The sequence below is a fragment of the Cydia amplana genome, chromosome 2 (assembly GCF_948474715.1).
Source record: "Cydia amplana chromosome 2, ilCydAmpl1.1, whole genome shotgun sequence".
In the NCBI taxonomy this organism is placed as follows: Eukaryota; Metazoa; Arthropoda; class Insecta; order Lepidoptera; family Tortricidae; genus Cydia; species Cydia amplana.
In genome coordinates, this window is record NC_086070.1 from 627,346 (window position 1) to 652,456 (window position 25,111).

The window sequence follows — 25,111 nt, forward strand, 5'->3', positions numbered from 1 at the left end:
AGAAAATTTCATGCTACAACGCCATCTACTTCAGTTGTTAAACTCGAGTGTAAACTACAACTCTTTTAATTCTCTTTTAACTTCAGTTAAGTACCTTATATTAAACCCTGACCTGAGAGAAGAGAGGGATGTCATTAGCGCACAAAGAAAAAGTAATGCAATGCATGTACAATAATACGTTTACTAAATTTTGATACAAATCACAGTACGAAACAATAAGTAATCGCTTTATTTTAGACGACTTAGAAACCTCGTCCAAATATTAGACGACTCAGAAAACTGATCCACCATTAGGGACAGTCATCATCAAATAAATTTTTAATCGGCCAAGGAGCTCAAAACTCCATAATCCCTGACGCCTTGACAAAAATGGGTGGGTGTAGATATTTGCGAGCACCATGTCTGATGGTGACTGGACTCCATTCGGTGGAAGTACGGAGGGCAAGGGTCAGCAAGGTGGGGCGCTCGCCGTGGCAAATATGATGTCTAGGGCACTGCACAACGCTCGGTAGTTCACCTGAAACGTGACAACATACCTAGTGTTAGACCGTTTTCACACTGCTCGATCCGATAACGGATATCTGATGGAAGTAAAATATATAGAAATAGAAATACAAAATATTTATTTGGCCTTAAAAAACACACATTAGGTACAACAGAAAATTAAATAAACAAACGGTACACCAAATAGGATGCCGCTCAGCATATAAGCAGTGTCTAAGACACTGCGCAGGTTTTCGGGGCACCCAAAATTAAAAGCTAAAACTTAAAACTAATACATACACAGAACAAGACAGATTAGACACAACATATAACATACTAGCTTTTGCCCGCGACTTCGTCTGCGTGGAGTTAGTTAAGCTTGGGTAGCTTATTTTTTTTACCCAATCTGCTTTAAATTTTATCGATTCCCCGTACAAACTTCCACCCCCCTTTTCACCCCCTTAAAGCCTGACTTCTAAGATAAAAACTACCCTATGTCCTTCCCCGGGACTCAAACTATCTCTATACCAAATTTCATCAAAATCGGTTCAGCGGTTTAAGCGTGAAGAGGTGACAGACAGACAGACAAGGGCATTTTCTAACAACAGTTCTCATAGAGGCCATCCGACATTCGATATGGGATTGGCACTTCCAATAAACTCAGACATGTCGGACCGTTAATTTTTGTTTGAAATACCTCATCGCCGCAGCCGCGCTGGTAGCCGAACGCCTTGTAAACTAGGTCTCGTTCCCGAGCTGAGAGCAGGGAGAGAAGGCCGCGTGTACACAACGCCCGGTCCGCGGACACGCGCGGGATCGTGCCGCAACGCTCCTTGTCCATATCCTGTTCAAAGAGTTCATCAATGTTAAAACAGACGGTGCACAGTCGGCTATATTAGGGTTTGATATTTAATTGTATCCTAAGGTTTAAGTAGCTAGAGAATGTTGGACAGGACTTAGCTAACTTGGCGAGAGCAAGGGACACGGTGTTCCTCTCCTCAAAGTTGAGGTGGTTGAGCGGCGAGTCAATAGTTGGGAGACCAAAGAGAACTAAATTCGTTGGGACATGAGGTATGGGTGCATTCTCATATAACATCGTTGATACAGGTACGATTTTTCAACCTTATTGCAAATGATCAAGATGAGCGTGTCAGGTCAAAACACCGTTCATTTATTTTAGCGAATTGTAACAAGAAGCCGGGAAAAATTATGACGTACCTTAAACACCTCGAGAATGTTCGACATCTGGTCAGGGAACTTAGCCAGCTTGGCGAGAGCGAGAGACACGATATGCCTCTCCTCAAAGTTGAGGTGGTTGAACGGCGAGTCGATGGTTGGGATATGAGGTATGGGTTCAAGGAGCGGTGCTCGTTCGAGGCTGCCCTGCGTGAGGCATTCTCCCACGGTCTCCGCGAACCGGCGGTACTCCACGTAGCGACGGCGCGCGGGTGCGCAGAACCTGCCAACAGAATATAGGTGCGAATATAGCGAGATGCTAAAGTGAATATCTACAGGGTGGATTTTCTTTTTGGGTCAGTGAGGGCAGCTACCAGATCCCGTGCTGCTACGAGAAAACGGTCTTAGAAGACCTTCCCTCGATTTCAAATTAATGAATATTGGCTTTTACAGATTTTGGAAAAAACATACAGGATGCGAGAAAAAGGTAATTTTTGACAAACTTTTTTTTTGATGCTAATCGATCCCATTCCTATTGGGAACAAAATCATTTGCAATAATTTGAAATCGAGGGAAGGTCTTCTAACTTTCTAAGACCGTTTTCTCGTAGCAGCACGGGATCTGGTAGCTGCCCTCACTGACCCAAAAAGAAAATCCACCCTGTATAGGTGTCATCGTTTGTACTTGGTTCACTATACAGCGTGATGCTAAAGTGAATATCTATATCCACTTTATGAATGAATTCCATTCATAAAGTGAGTATGCACCAGTGAACGCATATAAACCATGGAAGTATTCTGTCCGCTCAATTATGACCCAACGTAAAGTATTCGATTGTAGGCGGTGCTTACAGACTGTTCGATTGGCAACTTCAGTTCGGCCGAGATGACATTCAGTGACGGATGGCTAAGTTGGTTTATAAAAACTACGTTTTTTTGTAATTAAAAATGTCTTCATGTGTCGTAAAGTGGTGCAGAAGTTGTTTTAGTTCATATCAAGGACAGTGGAATCACTTTTCACTTGTAGTAAACAGATAACTTTAGTAAAATTTGGAATAAACATGACGACATTTTTTCAATACTACCGTGCTAAGCTAAAACGTAACAACTGCATACGACTTTCATAACAACATACGACTTTTTAAATTGCGAGGATAATAGGGATGGTTTTATGCCAAATGAAGTAGACTATTTTACTATTCGCAGAACTATGGAAAAAAGCTGTCCAATTAGAGAGACATGAAATTGAGCGGATGCCTGGCAATATATCTAATGTTCTATGTGAGTGAATCCCCCGTGAGATAATCATACCCGGTCTCCTATATGTAGATACATTTTTTTCTATCACGCTTTCACTGAATTAATTTAACAAATACACACATTATCTCAAAATGTTGATCATTTTAATCCACCCTCTACAGTCACATATATGTAGGTTATCTCTCAAGCCATTTCCGTCAGTAGAAAAGAGCGGCGAATTTAGAAAATGTAAGCGCGCGAACGGTTATGGTCCCATACAAAATTGTAATTATGCGCCTTTTTCTACTGACAAACTTGCTTGACCCGCTATATACATATAAAATATTTCCATTGGAACTGAAAGTGGGGATTTATTGTGACTCCGCCTGTTCAAATGTTTTGACCCGATTCGAGTACCCATGTAAATTTTGCAGGCTGTATAGGCTGTCCGATTTCTAAAATCAAGTTCGCTATACATTTACTATGGCGTACTTGATCTTAGAAAAACAGACAGACTATACCAGTACGGCTACCATCAGTTTGGCACTGACATAAACGCCGTCGAGAACGTAATTTACTTTCTATACATCTCGCTCGTACTCGCATATTAGTGCAAACGAGATGTATAGAAAGTAAATTACGTTCTCGATAGCGTAAATGTAAGTTTTGACACTGTCAGTGACTCATGGTACGGCCTCTGAACGTGACTTCGCACTGCCATACAGATTGATAATAAAATATACAACAATGAATATTTAATTATGTTGAGTTAGTCTGTCATTTAATTTCATAACAACATTTTAACTAGTTATCTTTTAATCTGCATTAAATTATTATACGTGAATTATTTGACTGGTTCTTTAATGTATGGCTTAAACCTATCCCTGTCCAAGTCATATTCTAATCAAATATGAACCGCGAAGTCACAGCGGCCAGTACGTACAGCAAGAAGGTTATTAGCGGATTAATTTCGCTGATTGGTAGTTATTGACATTATATGCATTTCATCTACACTTAGCTGTGTACGTTAGTGTAATAGAGACAGACTCTGTAAACGTATCGTCTTATTTAAATGTAGGCGTAATTGTGTATGTGTGCTAATTTGGCCCGAGAATTTGAACGGTAATGTTCCCAAAGGCGGTTTCCAGTTATATGCTTTCACTGGTATGCACTGTTGCAGCTGTTTGTACTTTTAGAATCCCGCTGTGAAGTCTGCATTTGAATAACATATGACATTTCCTTAAATTATGAATTCCGATTATATTATAGTTTAAGTAGTTGAACAAATGTCAGTCCTGGGAGATTTTTTTTATTACCGACTAACCATTGATAAGTAATCCTAGTCGAACCTGATGGATATATATCTTTATACAGAGCCTATTAAAGCTCACTGTTTCAGTAATATTTATTAAAAATATCTTGGTTAAAACTTTTAAGTTAATAAAAGAGACCTAGGTCATATTTGTGAGATCGTAGTATGAGCTTCATAGAGGCATGTAATGTAAATGTCGGAGGCGGTAGATGTCGCTCGGGTCCCCTTGACCCATATGGTGGAAAGATTTGCTTGCTATGGATGAGGTCTTGGTGGCTCAGCAGATGGCCTGTAGATGGCAGAGCGCTGGAGTATCGATCCAGAGTTCAAGTCTCACCCAAGACAGTATTTTTTCCACGTTTTAAATTTATTCTAAGCTTAATGTAATAGACGTCGCAGAAGATGACCATTATGTTGTGGCAGCAGAAAAGCGACCTTTCGAGTCGGTAGGTAGGTAGGTACTCACACTTCCATAAGCGTATCCATCTCCAAGGGAGTGAGCGCAAGCCCCGCAGACGCAAGCCCGCGGTAGAAGTCGGCGCGCGGGATCACCAGCTCGTTGTGCTTGTCATACTGCTGCAGGAAGTCCAAGGGCCGTATGCCTTCACGGACCATCTGCGCATGAAATGTATCTGTTATGTTCTATGGTCTGGCTAAAAAATGTGCCAAATCAATCCACGACTTTACGTTCTCAGAATATATAAATCAAAAGTGTATGTTCTGTTGTTAAGGCACCGGTCTGGGTTTCTGATTCACGCAGCACTCGCGTATCTACGCGCGATATCACGTTGCAATGCTAATTATACCATGATAATCATATTCACTTTTAGACAAAAATTTCCCGGGTTCCTTTTACGCACCTTCCCCTTAATCTTCGCCAGTATTTGCACTATATCCGTCTCCAGCGGGTTCGCCGTCCTGCTCTTCTGTCCTCGCGGCACGACCGGCGGCCCCGAGATGACCGCGCTCTCCACCGGTCTCTCTTCCAAGTCATCCAGCAGCTTCACGTAGCTGAAGCCGCAGTCGTCCAGGTAGCGGACCTCTAGGGCTCGGACTTGCTCGGGTGTGGGCAGCACGCCGAGGCGGGCGAGGACGCGCCGGAGCTGCCCGCGGGACACGTGGCCGTTGTTGTGTCTGAGAACACGTATTTTAATTTATAATAATAAAAAAAAGTTGTCAGGTCTGAATATTTTCTCATAAAAATGCCTGAGTGTGATCTGCGATCTGACTGTTTGTAACCGGGGCTCCTTATCCTTATTGGGGCGATCAAAACCTGCAAGCTGCGATGTAATAAAGTGTATATGGAAATCCCTAAACCCGAAGGTTATTGTTAAGTCTGCTCTCTGATCGAAGGTATGTCTTTGTCACTCCAAAGTAGGAGCTGAAGCTGACGACGCCTCCGCTTCCGCGCCAGCATAGACAGGTGCTTCTCTAGTAAGCTAGCAACTCAACGCCACTCACTCGTCATGCTCTCCAAAGGACGGTCTGAGATCTATGCTCCTCTCTTTGACCGCGGCTCGCACGCGCAGTAACGCCGCCTGCGCCGCGTCTAGCTCGAGGTCCCCTAGCCCGCCGCGATCGCTCGCGGACCCGGTCGCTGGCAGCGCCGCTACCGCCTCCGCTACCGCGCCCGGGTACACGTCCGGGTGCTTCTCCAGCTCTTTTATGGTGAAAACTGCACATGAAAGAAACAGATAAGAATGAGCAGTCTTTTGTTACATTTAGGTGATACTCGGATACTTCGTGAATTTAACACTGATCAGAGCATTGATCCTGACACTAGGGCCTGTAAAAGTCCTGGATATACCTTGATCGCAGTCATCCTCAAACGTCCGCCAGCAGATTCGGTTGTTGTCGTTAGGGTCCACGTAGTGTCGAAGCACGCAAACTGCCTCCTGCGGCGATAGAACTGTCCCCAGCCCCATTGCGTCCATCGCGCGACGGAAGTCCGCCGGCGCGATTCGACCACTGTTCAGGGGATCGAAGTCCTGAAAAATCAGATACATAGAAGTGTCTAATAAATGGGAAATTATTTTTGTGAATTATCTTTCTACTCTAATTTTGTAATTGATTTGACTAATGCATGCATGAAGCATGAATACCTTAGAATTGTGCATGTTTCATTTAGTTTATAAATATATAATATAATATAGGTAAACAAATTCGTACGCCTAGCGGCAAAACATAGCGTTCGCAATTATACTTTAACTATAAGACCAATACAATGTACCTATGTTATAACGAATAAATGCATTCTGATTCTGAATCTGATTCTGGGATCACTCGCTGCTGAGCCTTGAAAAATGCTGATAAAACCACACCATTGTTTAATGATTTATAGCAATACTAGCTTCGCACGGGTTAACAAATTAAAAATTATACATAAACCTTTCTCTTGAATCACTCTATATATCTATTAAAAAAAACGCATCAAAATCCGATGCGTAGTTTTGAAGATCTAAACATAGGTACATACAGACAGACAGACAGCGGGAAGCGACTTTGTTTTATACTATGTAGTGATATTTTCTGTGTACAGAATAAAATAGCATGGGATATATTATATGTCTATGACTTATATATGTTTAATTTAAATGGCTTGGCCTGTGCCAACTGAAAATTAAGCTCTCCCCATCTCATAGCGGCTACAAAGATCCGGTGTATGGTGTATCCTATGGCCAGCGAGTCAACCATATTAACCCGTGGAGCGCCCTAACTCCATATATACTATTCTTGGTTCTGGGCGCTCCACGGGTTAACAACGGTAATACTACCATTCTACTTCATCACTACTAAATATATCCAGCAGAACTGACTCTAAAGTACTCCGAAACCCGTATCTTCCGCTGCAACACGAACTCCTGGACGCGCAGCATCAGCTCGATGAGTTGGCGCGTCGGCTTGGGCTGCTGGAGCACCGGGTGGAAACATTCGTTGGCGCCGAGGGGCGCTGTGGAGCGCCCGGCGTCGATCTCGGGACGGACCAGCTTGGGCAGCGTCGTGTCGATCACCGCCACAGGGTTGTTGTACTCCTGTTAAAGTTAAGAGTTTGATAAGTGTTAGCAGAAATCAGGAATGACACAATCCGACACTGTATCAAAGTGCAAGTCATGTGAAGTAATTAAATTACTAAGCTTAATTGGGCAGGATATGATGAAAGACAAAGTGCCGATAGGTGGACCTAAATTTAGTGTTGGTGGGCGCTTTCAAGGCGGGTTTAGAAAATTACGATTCAATTCTGGATAAGATTAGCTCAGGATAACATGGAGGCTGAACATGATGATGATAATGAGCAGAAATTGACCACCACACAGACAAATGAAAACAAGTAGCAAACATTAGTACTGAATTATAATGTACCACGCCAAGCCCTCTAATGCCCTCCTTCTTAACCGCCTCAACAGCCTTAAGGAACTCGACGTAGTCCAGCGTGTAGGAGTCCTTGATGAACCGGCGCACCAGCAAATTGAAGTCCTCAGGGGACACCAGCACGCCGATGTAGTTGAGGATGCGGGCGAAGTGAGCGAATGTGATACGGCCGTCATTTTTTGCTACCTTGAGAACAAAAAAATACAAAATCAAGGGTACCTATCCTAAATCTAATTTACATATCTAAGGAACTTTGGTCTATAAGGGATAACACATTAACCATCACCAACAACAGGCAACTAAATAGATAATAGGCAACAGTGGCGGATTTGCAGTCTTTGCCGCCCTAGGCTCAGACCCTGTAGCCGCCCCTTCAGCATCAGCACCATTGACTACATTTAGGTCAGGCAACGAAAAGGTATAGAGGGAAATGCTTGGGACACATTTTTAACTTAGTAACTTTGTTTGGACTCGTTAGGAGGTGAAAATATCAAAAGTCTCCGGCCGTAGCCCTTGAGCGGGGGTAGAGGGGTTTGATTTGAAGGTTCCATTTTTCGGTTTTTCGTTTATAATATCTTAGAAACTATGCGTCGTTGTGACATGATCATTATACAAAATGAAAGCTGATTAAATTTGCTACAAGTTTTATACAGTCGAGTTTTTCGATAGGTATCTTGTTTAGTTTTTGAGATAGCCGCTCTTGAATGTCTATAATTTTGCATTAAATTTCCATCAATAATATTCACGGTGCTCACGAGGAAAGGAACCCGAAAAATTTTAACAGTGTAGCAGATCTGCGAAATCGACTCCACACTCGCGTTCGCAGCTTCACGCCGCGATTCGCGCACGAGTGTGGAGGGCCCTATACAAGCCCCCCTCCAGACTATTGTGCGTGAATCGCGGCGCGACTTCGCCGAGCGAACATATCGCGACGTTGACGTATGACCCACACTCGCAAACTTCTCGGTGATTTCGCAGTTTAGTTCGGGCCAAGATGGCTGAAAAGCATCAGCTGATCGAGTTTAACTGTCATTTATCTAAGGCATCATACTTGCTGTAGCTATTTTTCCATTTTGTTTTGTTGTAAAACCGTAAAATATAGCCGCTATATATAATACAATTATTATTATTTTGCAACTGATGAGCCAAAATATATAGTGTGTATTGTGGAGTCTTGCAAGTTCGCGCTTCGCGCCTCCTTTGACGCTGGCCGAAAAACCGACAAAAAACGGGGAACAAGGCGCGAAGGCGTGAACAATCTGTGAAATCGACGCCACACTCGCGTTCGCGGCTTCACGCCGCGATTCGCGCACAACTGTGGAGGGCCCTCAAGATATCGAAAAACTGTACTAAATAAAACTTGTAGCAAATTTAATCAGCTTTCATTTTGTACAATGATCAGTCGTTAGAACGCATAGTGTCCGAGATATAAGCGAAAGACCGAAAAATAGGACCTTCAAACCTCCCTCTTCCCCCGGCTCAAGGGCTACGGCCGGGGACTTTTGATATGTTCACCTCCTAACTAGTTCAAACAAAGTTACGAAGTCCAAACCTTTTGTTCCAAGCATTTCCCTCTATACCTTTTTTTTGAGAATTCGTTGCCTGGCCTAATTTTAAGTTATTTCTTGTTATCATCAGCGATTTTTTTGTCACAATTTGCCGCCCCTAATATCTCGCCGCCCTAGGCTCGTGCCTACTGTGTGTGTGTGTGATGGGAAATCCGCCACTGATAGGCAACAAGCACGAAGCTATGTTCACTAACCCAGTGGCAAGTCCTAAATTTGGTGTCGGTGAAGTGGTAGGGTATACTCGTATTTTCGAGGCTCGTTGTTAAAAACTCCCTTTCCCCAGGTATTTTCTCATCTAGTAAAAAAATTCGCGGAGTGAGGCCGTAGCTCGTCACGCACATTGCTACGCCTCTACTGCAACATTAGGTGTAGGTTAGGTAACCGAGATGACTTTAAGCTTCTTTACCAGTTCATAATCCTGGAAGTAAGGTTTCAAAGGCAGTTCTCGCGCCGCGATGGTGGCCAGCAAGCAGCAGAGACGCCTCATCTGCCACTGGTCGAGGCGGTGGCATTCTGGCTCCGGCGGCGGAGGGCAGGCCTCCAGCAGACAGTCGGCGGATATCTTGTCGCGCCCGCCCGCATCTGCAACATACCATCTAGGGATTGAAGAAGAATCTTGTGATAAACATCCCAAGATTCTTCTTCAATCCCAGACAAACGTCTCGAAAATATCGAAAGTACCAGGATTTAAATTTTTAAATAGCAGTTCTTGTCTTGGCTCTAAATACCGGTAAATTCCGGTACTTTCGGTGCCGTCCTGGGAGCAAACCCTAATATATACCATCCTATCGTTGACTGTTCCTTATCCATATTGCATCAAAAATCAGACTAATGACGCTTGCGCGTTTGCTGGAAAATCTGGGTTTAGCTTTAAATTAACAATGGCTTTGTTACCACGAAAACTGGATTAAACTGGCGCTGATTTCACGTTATGTGAAGTGGCAAGAATCTTATGTCCTCGACGCGAGTGCCCTCGCCGCGGGGCAAATGTCACGAGCGACGTGTCATTTCGACGTCACAGATTCAGGGTTTCGAGGGCAATCTTATCGCAGCAACACACTAGAACTGCTACTAGTGGACTTTTTCTCGTGACAATAAGGCTTGCGAATGGTAAATACTAGGCTCTGTCAACTTATTCACAGCTAAGCTCCTTTGTTAGTCTGTAACATAGACATCCGAGAATTTAGCAAAATTCACCCTCGCCAAGTTTGCACTAACTTGGCAATGACAACGTGTAGGTACATAGGTATATCCCAAAGGAGCGCCGTACTTGACGTAGTACTTGGCATAAAAACTTAGCGTGTGGTCAGATACTAGAGTCGGACCAAGCTAACACTGCATGGCATTTGGAATGACAGAGTGTGGGAATGTCATCATTATTGTCAAATATCTATCAAAATATTACGTTTATAATGACACGCCCTCAATTTATTCTATATTCTAGTGGTAACAAAGTCAGCATAGACGGACTCTTGTATAATTGAGGTAGGGTTAGCCCTATTTAGAAATTAAATGTCGAGTAAGGGATGTCAGTAAACCAAACAGCCGTGACAAGTTGACAGCAAATAAATTGCAAAACGTCGAAGCTACCGCGACGTACCGGCTCCATTACCTATATATTACGTACAAGTAAATGGAAAAGTAAACACTGCCTATGTTTTACTTCAAACTTCAAAGAATTTTCACTGAGTAGGTACCTACATAAAAAATAATCATAAAATACCTAATTTGATTTGTTCCCTAGTTGGAATTTCACTAAGTTTCGTATATTAAAAAAAACATATTGAGTTATTTTTGGGATCATATCCAATACTCTACCGGGTACCGTAAGTAATAACTTTACAATTTTAATTTAATAATTAGATCTTGACTTATAAATGAAAAATAATTCAATTTCTTTACAAGAAAGTTTATTAATATTTTATAATTTACTGAAAATTTACTATCATACCTGAGTTCACATTTCTCAAGCACCCTTCAGCCTTTGACTTAATTGACAAGATTTACATGATATAAACACTGTACATTTGATTAAAGATGGCATTATTTTATACAGAATTAACCGGTATTAATGCAAACTCATTACAATACTTTTGTTCAAGGCTCGACAAATTGGTAGGTAGGTATCTAAGCTGTTAATATTTAACGCATGTGCCAGAGCAGCTCAGTACGCCGTCTGGAAGGGAAACTGTTATTTAAATATTTACCTACATACGTATCTTAATCTTTTATATAATACATTCACATCAGCTATCATGCATGCATTCTGCTATCTAGCAGATGAGCTGCCTGATGGGAAGCGGTCATCGTCGAACATGGATATGAGCAACATCAGGGGAGTCACTTATGCGTTGCCGACACTAAATACTCTTCTTGAAGAAAACCATGTGATATGACGCAAAGGAAACACCTACATTCAACATGTTTTAGGGAGAAACGATCTAGGTGCCCGCTAGTTTTGGTGTGCGCCATCCATGTATCTAACAAGATGAGCTTTGCTCCTTTGCCGGGAGGTGTGGTAGTAAAAACAAGACTATGGCAACCATTATTTAAATTATTGTTTAAAATATACCATTTTACCAAAAAAATAAAGTTAAATTCCAAGCTTAGGAAGGTAGGTGCTCGAGTTCAGATGATTTACTTAGGCATTGTTTGCAAAGTTCAGGTTTTAAGTGTAGGCTGTAGCGTAATGTTTAGCTCGCGTGCTTAATGTTAGTCATCGTTTTACGGATATTTGCTGTTACGGCAAACTATTCACGGAAAAAGTTTTTGATTAATTAAATTGGAATCTTTTTGATTACCCTGTAGATTTGTCGAACACGAATTTCATTCGTTAGGGAATGTGACAACAAGTGTTTAATTAATGTTTAACCCACGACATAAAAAGAGGGGTGTTACACGTTCCACACCAATAAACTGTCTGTCTCATGCAAACTGTCTGTCTCATAAAACGGATGGACCTATTTCGCTTGCGATTGCAGTTATTAAATCAAAGCGAGTAGTTCTTAGCTATGTTTGATAAAAATCGACCCACAGCAGCAGCAGGTCGAAAAGTATCAGCTCGCTGATCAACACTTTTCCAAAATGATGTAATGGTATATGTAAGTACTTTTATTTGACATTGTATTTTATTATGCTAATTTTAATTAACTTAATTGTTAATTCTTATTTTATTTTTTATTTTTAATGTAATTATGAAAAACGACATGTAATATGAATTATTATGAATATACGAATATGAATATGAATATGTAAGCCATTTTTGACATAATGCGTATGGGGTTTTTAAAATGTTTAATTTAACAGTTTTATACATATATGGTGTTGTTTATTATGTTTCATGACTTTCATGTGACAATGTTCCAAATGGTCGCCACGGTATCTAGGGTACTTAGATGTCGTAAATAAGGACCGGGACAGACGGGTTTCATTAGTAGGACGTGGCACAACAGTTTTTCTAACAAACTTATTACTCCTATGGTCTCCTAGCTGACGAGACAGAATAACAATAAGAAACAGTTATATTACCACCTAGTAGTGGGGACAAAGAAGTCATAAATGCAATTACCATTTCCATCGTCAAGCCCGAGCCCGAGTCAAGGGGCAAAACGATGGCGAAACTTCATTGCTCCTTTCATTTATTCTTTTGCTTTATGTCCGACCACGGAGCACCGACACGAACTTGGACTCTGAATTAATTGTTTAATATACATATTCTTAGCACAGTGACTGACCTTCGCCATGGATAAGCTGACACAGCTGGTGGTAGAGGACGCGTCCGTCTTGCGCGCGGAAGTAGTCGGCGAGTTGCGAGATCTCGGCATCGGACAGGCCGACCACGGGGCGCAGCGGCCCGGCTAGCACAGACACGAACTTCGATTCTGCGACACCGACACGACATACAATACATGTAGTTTTCAGTTAACATTTGCAAGGCAAGAAAGATCCTTTCGCAGAAGTTTTAAAATATGTCCTCTTCAAAGTAGTAGGTAAGGGGACGGCACCAGTAATGGACAAGAACCAATTATGGATGATTTTTTTCCGTAAACTCAATTTTTAAGAAACAGACTTTTTTTTAAACTGGCAAACTATGTTCAGGTAACTGATGGCCATAATAATTAGTAAAGCATACATGGTGGGCTATAAGGCATTACGCCTTTGCTGTCCATTACTGTGTTCTATTGTGCTTAACATGTCCATGATTGGTGCCGTCACCCTAGGTATAAGTGAGTGTATGAAGCAATGATTTTACCAGAGATGAGCGAGTTGCCCTCTGGGTCCAGCGGACGGTACCAGTCCCATAAGTTGAGGCCCACGCGGAAAGCGGCGGCGCGAATCTTGTTGCACGTCTTCCACACATCAGCAAGGCGCAATATCTGGGACAAAAAGGGATTTTTCACTCATTCGACAACGGGTGGTCGACTTAATTTAACAATTTGTTATGGTTTTAAACAAGTTTTGATACGACCTTTACCCTCTCCAATAAGGATTAACAGAGTTTTTTAACTCCACCAATATACCTACCTCAGATTTCGCCGGGCAAACTTTCACTCAAGTTCGTTTATGACCTAACTTTGAGATCCAACCTTTGACTAACATTCAAGGAGGTCATATCGGTGTCACGGGGTCGCATATCGGGCGAGGCGGCCATCAGAACGAACTTTACCGTTCAGCAACCTCTTTATCAGCTTCTGAAGCATAGTTTGTCTCAAGTTGGATTTTACAAAAGTACTTGATGTAAACTTGTAGTATAGAATGTTATAGAAGGTACCTGAGGGCGCTGCCACATTGGTGATTTGCGAGCGAGTTGAAAGCGAGGCGAGTGTACAGCGAGACAGTACGCTGCGTACTGTCATACTGGGATGGTATGGTATATCGTTGCGCGCTCGCGGCGAGTTCGTTGCGCGCGCGCTACGAACCCGTTGCGCGCCCTCGGCGAACTCGCTGCGCGCTCGCCTCGCGAAACGCTCGCACATCGTCAGTGTGCCAGCGCCCTAAGATTTATTTTAAGCGTTCTTGGCATTATGGGCACAAATGGCACAATACATTGAATACATGGGTTCTTGCCGTTTAAAGTGGTAAATGAGGAAACGTAAAGCAAAGAAAGCTTTTTTAATACTCTTTCAATAGGGGGTTGACCGAGCACTTTGCTATGTGATCAAATAACCAACCAAGTGACCAAGTGAAAGAGCGGCAGGATGTGGAGTACGTTAATGAAAACAAGGAAAAGACATCACCATTTCCATTTTAACCAATAGCACTTATAAAGTAAGACGTAGAGTTCAAAGTTGTGCAAAATTCTGCTGTTTAGAACAAAAAGAACACTGTCGAATGAAAATAAAACCGTTACCGTATCATGCATCTTGATTCTCGAGGCTTCAGTTTCGTCAAAGTAATGAAAATAACCTAATTATGGTTGATGACACTTAATTTATCGGCATGGGGGAGAAGTTTGGTATTACGCTTGGGATTTTCGGTAAATAAACATTTTTTAAACAAATTGTGAGACGTGAATTGATTTTGACAACGTCAAAAGGTGATTATATTGAAAAAGGAACCTGAAATGTCGTAACAAAGAAGCTTTCATGTAAAATCTATGGTAACTATGATGATATGAAACCTTTTAAATTTTATATAACTTTAACTTGAAGTTTTTATTACAAGCTTGCATAGACAAGCTTGTAACTTTGGCAAGGAAAATCCTTTGATGTGTGACGTCAAACAAATGTAAACAGTATTCGTATTTCTTGCTATTTATAAAAAAAGCTCTTCATTTTCATTAAAATAAAGCTTAGGTCTTTCATTGTTTACTATGCTAAGAGAGTATATAAATATGAAAGAAAAATTAGACAAAAAAGGATTTTTTTCAAAAAACATCTACGCATGTTTCTATTTACAACTTCGACGGCCTATGGGCCTATGCCTGAAAGAGTGGGAGTGGCCTAGCAAGACAAGTTATCGGCCAAGGCCAGTAAAGTTTCCCCCAGGGTCATAATAGTAATACGTGTACATGGTAATGATTGCCATCAATTATATGAGTAGTAGTAAATACTCAACACATAAATATACGAAAAGCCTAGCCCACAATATTCCTACGGTAACAAAGAGTAAAATAGATACCTACATAGAGCATAATTATAAAACGTAAGCTATTGTTTCATTCATAGAAAATATGGGTTTGACCATTAATAACCTTAAGTAACTAAATGTAATTAAGTTTAGTTTTAGTAGTTTTATAAATTACTATTATTAGTCCATATGGTCAATTATCTGTTCATAAAAGTATAATGTGTTCCCCAGTACAGGCATCGGACTCCAAGGCAGCCATTACGACCGCTCATCAATCAATTTGTCAATGAGAGACTTTGCCAGCTCCACTGGTTCCATTCCGACCAATGCTGACTCTTCGCATGACATTCAAGCCGATGACCAACGCTCCGCGCTCGCTGCGCATCCAACGATGGGCTGTAAAGAGCTGGGAAGGTTAGTATTGTCTCAAAAGAGGCAATGGATAGAGTAGGAAGTGTAAAAAGCGGGATTTACATGTAGTGGTGCGGTCAGAAGGAGGCGCGAGACATGCGCGGCGGCGCGCCGGGAACCAATGACGTCAAGCGGATCGATCCGCGCGGTCCTCTGCGCAGTCCGCCATTAGGCCCGCTGTCACCTGTGCACGTGCACGATGAGCCTTACGTAAGCCTCCTCGATGAACATCCTGCCCAGGGCTCATGTGCGGGCTAAGCTTTAGGACCAGGAACAGCCCTTCGCAGAAAACCTCCCTCCGATGGGGCGACAGCTGCGCGCCTAGCATGCCGCTAGCTTTAGTGAACATTCGTTAAACGTGCACGGTGATAGTGTTATTTAGACGATTATATTTTGGATTCGTGTTTATATCCTAAATATGGGAGTGGAGTGTGTGTGAGGGAGGCTGCGACGATCTCGCGAGACTTTAGTGACAAGTAAGTTACATTATCAGTAGCTATCACGACACGGACGCGAATACAATTATAGCTTGTACGGTCAATCAAGAGGTTCTAACTATTGATGAATTCACTACGCCGAATTACCGAAATACGAGTAAATTAGCGAAAAAATAAAAACTACATACTCTATATTTTTCATGAGTGTACGTTTTTTAATCAAAATCAAAGCCTGAACAAATCTTAAAGTTTAACATAATTGTATTAAAACATAATTTCTTTTGTTTAATACCAAAGACAAAGTGTTTAATGTGACAAAAATTGGGTCGTGCCTGTAAGATATCTTACCTAAAAACCTCTTATTGATCAGTCTTTATAACTTAGGTATCGGTACCGAATATACCAGTAAATCATTTTATTAGTTAAAATTCAAAAGTAATTTTATTAGTACTTTTTCCACTTATTTCTTATTCATACGGAATAATTAGTATCCTAATTCGGAAACTAAAGTTACTAATCTAAGTTTTATAAGTTATAAGACTGCTAAAGTCTTATCGAAAGCATCGAACAGAAACCTTACCAGCCAAATTTGTCGGCAGTCGGTTAACCAACATCCAAGATGATCAACATAGCGGGCGTGATCTCCATCATCCTGTTCTACGTGCTGATTCTGGCCGTGGGCATCTGGGCGGGCCGCAAGAAACCGGCAGGCAATGACTCGGAGGAGGAGGTTATGTTGGCTGGCCGGTCCATTGGGCTGTTCGTCGGCATCTTTACTATGACTGGTGAGTCCTGCTGTAGGCAGAAGTTCTGGCCGTGGGCATCTGGGCGAGCCGCAAGAAACATGCGGGCAATGATTCGGAGGAGGGGGTGATTGTCGACATATTTACTATGACTGGTGAGTCTTGGTGCAGGCTTCTAGGTCGTAAGATGACTGGCAATGATTTTGAAGAGGAAATTATGCTGACTGCCCGCTCCATCGGCATCTTTACTGGTGATTTCTGCTGTAGTTCCTTAGGCTGCAAGTAGCCTGGCAATGTATCTGAGTTGGAGGTGATGCTAGCTGGGCGTTCCATCGGTCTCTTTATCGGCATATTAACAGAACTACTGGGGAGTTCTGGCATTGGGCATCTGGGCGGGTCGCAAGATACCGCCTCGTCGCCATCTTTATTATCTCATCGGCCTCTTGACTGGTGAGGTCTGACGTGGGTGGGTCTCTAGATTACGAGTAGTCGGGCGGCTTCCCTATTAAATACAACGTTAGTCACGAATGTAAAAAAAAGGTTTAAGTAGGGTCCACCATTCATTATGTTAGTGAGTCGTAAACAGAGGTTTGATGGATACATTAGCGTCATTAGACGTTTACAAGTAGGTAACAAGTTGTGCTAAACGAGTCTAGCTGTAACATTTGAATTAAATTACTGTTAATGGACTTTTTGAAGCATAGGGCGAAATAAGTTTATCAAATGACCTTAACCCACGTGGAATAATGAAAAAAGGAATCGTTAGTCCATGGATATTTGGGGGCATTTTGTCAAATACATTGAGGAATGTACCTGAGTAAACCTTAGTGATATCAAGTGAAGTACGAAGGTGAAATTGGTCGTGGATAAATGACTCACCTTTTTTTAAAATTTTGAGATCAAGGTTAAATAAAACCGATTCTAACCGATCTTAACGTATTACTTAAACATTTTACCACGATAAAGTATCTTTGATCCCCCACTTTGATCAAAGTCAAGTATAACAGGAGTAACCGGCGCCACGCAGTCTCCAAGCCGGTCTTAGTACCTATTATAGTTACCTATAGCCATTATAGTAAAGGAGTAGATTATTTTTTAAAGTAACCATTACTTAAGTCAAATGGAAGAAGATTCATATTAGTAGTAGTAGTAGTAGTAATCACTTTATTGTACACAACACAGGTTTACATAATATTGACAGAAATAAAGGTACAAAGGCGAACCCTATAAGGGATTCCTATTCCCTGTAAGGGATCTCTTCCAGCTAACCTTCGAGTCGAGGCATATTCGAGGGGCTAGCCAATTATGTCGTTGTAGGTACTCGGAAGAAACTCGGTCAGCTGATAACGATTTTGTTCCACCCTTCGTGTTACGAAACGATCGTAATAGTTACGATTATAACGTATGGTAGGAGTGTGTTTCCGGCTTTATCATAGTTAGTTAAAATAAAGGTAGTGATAGGTAGTTGTTTTGATGCTGATTGATTAATTATAACATATAAGACAATTAAAACGGTTTTTTTTATGTAATATTCATATCAAATATGTGTATTTGAATTTATTTTCTGATTTAACTTTTATTGGTAGGTATTTATGATGTAGTAAAAATAAAACCTCTGGTTATTTAACACCAAACTTGCAAAACTACAAACTACTCGGAAAACACAGACGGGCGGTGGTCTACTAATTAATGTATTTAAATTGATCAAAGCCCGCCACCCCATTTGTAAACAAAAAACAGTACTTAAGTGCAAAAACACAAAAATCCTTTCGGGTGACACACTTCTTATTTTAAATTTGCACTGCTCAGTAGTAGTTAGTAATTTCTATCCCCAAAATTACCTCCAAATTTAGAAAAGTATTAACTGTTTTGCGAAGTAATTTTTCTCTGTTATTTAGATTATTATGACAATCGTCTCTGTTTACACAAAAACGGAGGCTCTGTGATAACGAATGTCGAGTTGTTATCTTACAAAGAGGTCAGGAACCAAAGGTCGGATGGAAATGAGGGTGAAATTTGAGTATCTATTCCGCGGTTATATCCATTACTTGACAACCATTTGTCTCAAGAGAAACAGCTTTAAGAATTGGTTATTATCGGATAGTGTTAATTTAGGCAGTCAAATCAGCTTCTCTTTATGAAACGTTAGAACCAGTTGTTACTATGATTTTGTATCAGAACGTATTATGTAATGGCACAATGATTCCTATTTCTAATGAGTTTTTGTAGATTTGAAAATAATTGAAATCGTAAAAACATGTTTGACCTCTTAATTTTATTTATCTACTTATAGGAAATAGCGCCAATGTGAGGGGTTCTCCAGGTCACACTTATCCTGGTTAGAATGAGGCAATAACTCAGTAAGCTGAGGGAATGGCTGTGGTGCCAAGGGGATGGCAGGGTACTTTTGTCTCGTTTTGCATATTGTATGTCTTTGTTAGGAGTCTGCTGAACAAATCATTAAGATATAGGGGGTCACCTTCAGAGGTCAATGGAGATTTGATATTTCAATGTTAGAAAATTTACGGAATGTGTAGGCATTGACTAATTTTGGGCTCGATATTTCAACAGGCCGGAATATAATCTTATTATTATGTCATTAAACTCCCACCCCCATTAAAACACAAATAACACAAATTAAGGATAAATTTGGAGTCGGGTGGATCATTTTTCAATCATTTTAGTAAAAAATATTTAATTTTCTTTATTAACGAAGTTAACACATACAGAAATTCCTACTAATATTGTGTCCATTCACGCTTAAACCGTTGAACCTAATAAGTAAAGATGAAATTAGACATGAATACAATCATTCTATAAGTAGGCCTCAAGAGCTCGTTCACAAGATAATAGTTTGAGTCTTGTAAAAGGACATAGTATAGTTTTTATTACGAAAAGCTAAGGGGCTGAAAAGGGGGTTAGAGCTATAGTTCGTTTTTAGGGTTCCGTAGCCAAATGGCAAAAAACGGAACCCTTATAGATTCGTCATGTCTGTCTGTCTGTCCGTCCGTATGTCACAGCCACTTTTCTCCGAAACTATAAGAACTATACTGTTGAAACTTGGTAAGTAGATGTATTCTGTGAACCGCATTAAGATTTTCACACAAAAATAGAAAAAAAACAATAAATTTTTGGGGTTCCCCATACTTCGAACTGAAACTCAAAAATTTTTTTTTTCATCAAACCCATACGTGTGGGGTATCTATGGATAGGTCTTCAAAAATGATATTGAGGTTTCTAATATCATTTTTTTCTAAACTGAATAGTTTGCGCGAGAGACACTTCCAAAGTGGTAAAATGTGTGTTCCCCCCCCTGTAACTTCTAAAATAAGAGAATGATAAAATTAAAAAAAATATATGATGTACATTACCATGTAAACTTCCACCGAAAATTGGTTTGAACGAGATCTAGTAAGTAGTTTTTTTTTTATACGTCTTAAATCGCCTAAATACGGAACCCTTCATGGGCGAGTCCGACTCGCACTTGGCCGCTTTTTATTATTGTCTTTTTATTGAAAAACACGTTGTTAAAATAAAGAATGGCAAATATGCAACAATTATGAATCTAATACGATCATTTATATTCTTCTGCTTTCATAAGTAATAGTTAGTGATTTTTAAAAAGCATTTTTCAATTAAAAGACATGTCAAGATCCAAGATTACCTTCTTTCTAATGCTAAAAAAACGAACTATAAGCTATGGAAGTATCCCACTAATTGTACGCAGACGAAGTTGCGGGCAGAAGATAGTTGGTAGGTACATGTTTATTAAAAGTATGTTTTGATCAGGGTAGAGGCTCGACATTATATGTGGGCGAGCAAAATCGTTCCCTTGGTGGATATTGGGTATTGACAATCCCTGGGGCTCAATATTCGCGGTCGCCTCCCTGAAATAGGATAAGTATTCCCCGTTTTCCTTCCTCATTTAAATGATTTATGGCAGCCAAGCGATCCATGAATCTTGATTCTCACAACATGTTCGAAGGTTCGTGACATGCCACTTAAAATATAATAAAACGTCCCTCTTTTGGTTGAGTTAAAATATTGCTGTCCCGCTGGAATGTTTTTTTAATTAATTGCGAAACTTTCCACGTCCTAAAATTTGTGAACTTCCCACGTTTTTGTATGGGCAATGAAATTTCCCAGTTCTAAAATGAAATGAAAATGCAATTTGAAATCTTTTAAATTAAAAGTTTTAATTCTTAATAAAATCTGCTACAAGTCGGACCAATCTGCATCAGCAGTTCAACTTTACGAATACATCGTGCTTTCCAAAAGCAAAATGCACTAGTCTTAAAAACAATGCCAAAATGACTAGGTAAAGGTTTGTCTAATATGCTCGTTGCCATAATGTTTAATTAAGCATGATGCTAACGCAGGTATACAAAAATAACTACATACATATTTGCATACGAGTAGACAAGCACAGCAACCGGGACATTGAACAACACGAGGATAGTAAACAACAATCAATTAATAACAATCTCTTTTCCTCACTAGGGTGGCATCGTATTAATGAAACACTTTCATTAACTACGTGAACATTAATAATTAATATGGTTCACCTTGTAATTGTCACGGCACGCCGCTGTGTCGTTTATCATGCTGTTTACCAAATAAACGTCAGCCGTGGACACATTTGGTGGATAATGTTTTAACGTTGTTTACTTTCATACCCAAATATCTGAATAGTATACCGTTTAAAACAAAAACAAATTGGTCCATCCATTTTCTAAAATTCTGGCAAATATGTACGAGTACATAAATAAAAATAAAATAAAAAAAACCCCGAGAGACTGAGTTTTTTTTATCTCCTTCGAAAAAAAATATAAAAGGTATGGTGTCGGGTAATTCCGAATGTCGAAAATCGTCAGATAATTCGGAAAATGGACTCTTATTATGCTGGATTTTTGGGTGACTTTTATCTGATTCTGGTAATTTCCGACACCCGAAATTGCCCGAATACATTACCTAGTTTTCATGTGATGCAGATATGTGATGTGAGGGCTACTCACGTCACCTAATACTATATAATACCTACATAAGATGATATCGTTAGAACATGCCATGTTTTACGTGACTGAATTACCTAGTAGGTAAATACAGCGAAGTTCCGTAGGCTCCTTTGTATGTCATAAATATCGGTGAATATCAATATTCGTAGATGGGTGCGCTACGTTCATGTTAGTTTCCTGTTATCTACATAATTCAGATTTCTTAGAACCAAACTGGTACTTCTATTTTCAAATGACAAAAATCAAAATCTAATTACAATTTTAATCTTTGATTAATCAAAAAATCACCTTGATTGCCTGGCAGCCCATTCAGCAACCGCATTAGGTAAATGACAAATGTAAATCCGCCCTTATATAGCTTTGCTACGAAGTGCTACGCCGAGCCGTAGCCCGTAGCAAATACATCCCATATTATAAACACGTTGTGGTCACCATTAGTTGGTGATTGACAGAGTATGGATTATTTTCACCAATCATCCTTAGAATGTTGTAATGTATTCAGTTCAACAGTAGTAAAAATAATCTTGAAAAAAAAAAAAAAACTTTTTCGCCACACTAGCTCGGAAAGGCTTAGTTTGCATTTCAAAAACTGATAGCAAAGTTGCATTTTATTCACATGTGAGGCAAAGTAGTCAAGTACAAATTTTGAGTTGTTTTCTTATGTTTGCTGGTAGGATTGACTTTTAAATGATGATTTTGGAAGTTAAATATTTAATAACATTCATTTGGATTTAATTTGCTTTGATTTTGTTTGATATTTTACATTTGCCTCGGGTTGGTGTGGTGAAAAATTTTGTGTTTCACTCAGGGGCAAATTTTGTTTAACCTTCGTGCTTTGAAACCCTCTCAACGATCAAGATTCCATTTTTCGAACCGCTCGCTATGCTCGTGGTTCAATTTTGGAATCTTTCGCTTGCACGGGTATCAATATTAGCACGAGCGGTAAAAACAAATAACTATCTTTAGCATCTTTCTCTCGTTAGCTTGATATTGATATATACAAAATATTATTAAGTTGGTGACACGGTTAAAACTTTAGATGTAAAAGATAACTTCGGGGCGGGTCCGTCCGTCCTCGAACTAGTGTAACAGGGATAAAGCCGCCTCGTGACCGCACACTAATGTACCCTGATAGTGTTCCAATGAGTTTGTGTGTCAAGAGATTCGTTGTGATATTGTGTACAGTCAGGAGCTGGGTATCTGTGCCACTTCGTACCCTGTATCCAGTCGAAGGGTAATTTTATAATGTCTGGGATAACACATGTGCAGTTCAAAAAGATCTCGAATATTTTAGGAAAAATACACAGGAAAGCAAGGAAATTTTTATTTTTGGAAATGGATAATTTCGATTCCCATGCAAAAGTATTCAACATTTTACCATGTGGTAAATTGGAAATTTTGGCAATTAGAAAAGTTTCCAACGGCACCTAGTGAAAAAATATAAAACATAGTTTAAACGGTTCATAATGATCTACCTTTAAGGTTGAAGTTAAAGGTTACTGCAGCAGTATTTCTGATGCAGTATTACAAGAAATAAGGGATATTATATTACTGTTAAACTCTATGAACTCAATTTTTTATAGGAAATTGACAATGACATCAATCAATGAGTCAATTGAGCTAATCATGAGATTAGACTAACGTGAGGTTATGTTTCAGCGACATGGGTGGGCGGAGGCTACATCAATGGGACAGCGGAGGCGATCTACACATCCGGACTTGTATGGTGCCAGGCGCCTTTCGGATATGCCCTCTCACTGGTCTTCGGTAAGCACCTTGATTTATCTTGATTTATACATATGAGTAACTTTACCTTTTTTTTTAAAGGCACTTTGTACTTAAGAAAAGCTCGGTTGCCCGCCTGTACGTACTTGCCCTGACTGACTTACGTACTATCAAAGTAGGCAATCATTGTTTTAATTAAGACTTGGAATACGCCACTAGCTTCTAGTTAAATCTGTCTAAAAATAACAAAAATCGAATAGGTACATTCAATATAATTGAATAAATGCATTTAAAACCAGCACCGACTAGCAATGCTCGGGCTTTTGGTAGCGAGTTGTACTCGCGAGCAAGTCGGGATGATATTGGTATTGGCAGCGTGCCATCATCCACTCTTAAGAATCCACAGACGACATTGTGTCGAGTTCGCTTAAATTTTTGTTGCTATTTTCCAAAAGCTAAGAAGAACTTTTGCATACGCTTTATGCACATAACATAGCATAGATTTTCTGCACAGAAAATCTTTTTAATTTTGTTTGAATCTCTCATAGTTTCTGATTTCCCTTCGCGACCTAATTTGGATTTAACACCTCTTTTTTGTAACCCCCTAGGAAAACAGAAATTATGGATTATCGTACTGATTGACGTGTTTATTGCAGGCGGCATATTTTTCGCAAACCCCATGAGGAAGCAGGGCTACGTGACCATGTTGGACCCGCTGCAGGACTCCTTCGGCAGCCGTATGGGCGGCCTGCTGTTCCTACCAGCTCTGTGTGGAGAGGTGTTCTGGGCTGCTGGCATCCTGGCTGCACTGGGTGAGACAGACTGTTATTTCAATATTTTTTTCAAGACTAAGTGTCCCGGTGGTCGGCACAGGCGTCCCTCTTTTTCTGCCACGTATCCTGTGAAGTCGCCCACCAGTCTTTGCCAAAGGCGTCAAGATCACCCCACCATTTCCAACGAGTACTACCGTGACGCTATATTTTGTGGGACCGAACGGGTTGCTGTTTTGACCTAATTTCTATACATAGACGAAAGGATTTTTACAAAGCCATAGAATGTTGAGTGCTGACAGTGATAAATGTGGCTGATGCGCCTCTTAATGTTAACAATGGAAAGATTTACCGGGGTCGAGCAACTTTTGGTAGCTTAGTTGATTGGAGCGACTACAGCGACTAATAAGGTGTTTGACTACAAGGTTGCGAGTACAAATCTCACTCAAAGGTTTTTATTAATATGTCCTATACTTGACCAACTTGGCATGGATAAAGTTTCATCACGATTTTAATTGTTTCATAGCGAGTTGAACGGGTATCTTAATTTGTCCCCTAAGCGTGGAGCGAGGTATGTTGGCAGGGTGCCTAATTTTCTGTTTGTCTAAATGACACTGCTGCTTCGGGGTTAATGCGAGGACCGGTTGCAATGAACCGTCTGTTAATGTCTTCGTAGTTCGTTTGTTCATCGTTCTTTCGGTAAAATTTTGCTTGTACAGCAAGCTGCAAAACAGCATGGACACATTATGAATGAATTCATTCCTAAATTGGCCATGCAATTTTGCGGTCGGTGTC

General features: G+C 40.4%; 2 protein-coding genes across 2 annotated transcripts in view; one reads left to right on the forward strand and one right to left on the reverse strand.

The window, feature by feature from the left end:
- Positions 1–403: 403 nt before the first annotated feature.
- On the reverse strand, positions 404–14,674 carry LOC134656746 (uncharacterized). Its single transcript, XM_063512265.1, has 13 exons — positions 14,497–14,674; positions 13,399–13,522; positions 12,881–13,027; positions 9,553–9,728; positions 7,570–7,764; positions 7,026–7,241; positions 6,017–6,197; positions 5,671–5,884; positions 5,070–5,343; positions 4,676–4,824; positions 1,702–1,942; positions 1,181–1,327; positions 404–517 (listed from the first exon to the last, which is right to left on the reverse strand). The coding sequence occupies exons 1-13, from the start codon at positions 14,506–14,508 to the stop codon at positions 449–451; spliced, it is 2,145 nt and encodes a 714-aa protein (XP_063368335.1). The 5' UTR covers positions 14,509–14,674; the 3' UTR covers positions 404–448.
- Positions 14,675–15,414: 740 nt separating this feature from the next.
- The window catches only part of LOC134662002 (high-affinity choline transporter 1), a 41,743-nt gene continuing 32,046 nt past the window's right edge, over positions 15,415–25,111 (forward strand). Inside the window, exons 1-4 of the mRNA XM_063518239.1 lie at positions 15,415–16,102; positions 16,663–16,848; positions 23,481–23,588; positions 24,203–24,358. Coding sequence (XP_063374309.1) covers positions 16,683–16,848; positions 23,481–23,588; positions 24,203–24,358 — 430 coding nt within the window. The 5' untranslated portion in view covers positions 15,415–16,102; positions 16,663–16,682. The remainder of the gene's footprint in view (positions 16,103–16,662; positions 16,849–23,480; positions 23,589–24,202; positions 24,359–25,111) is intronic.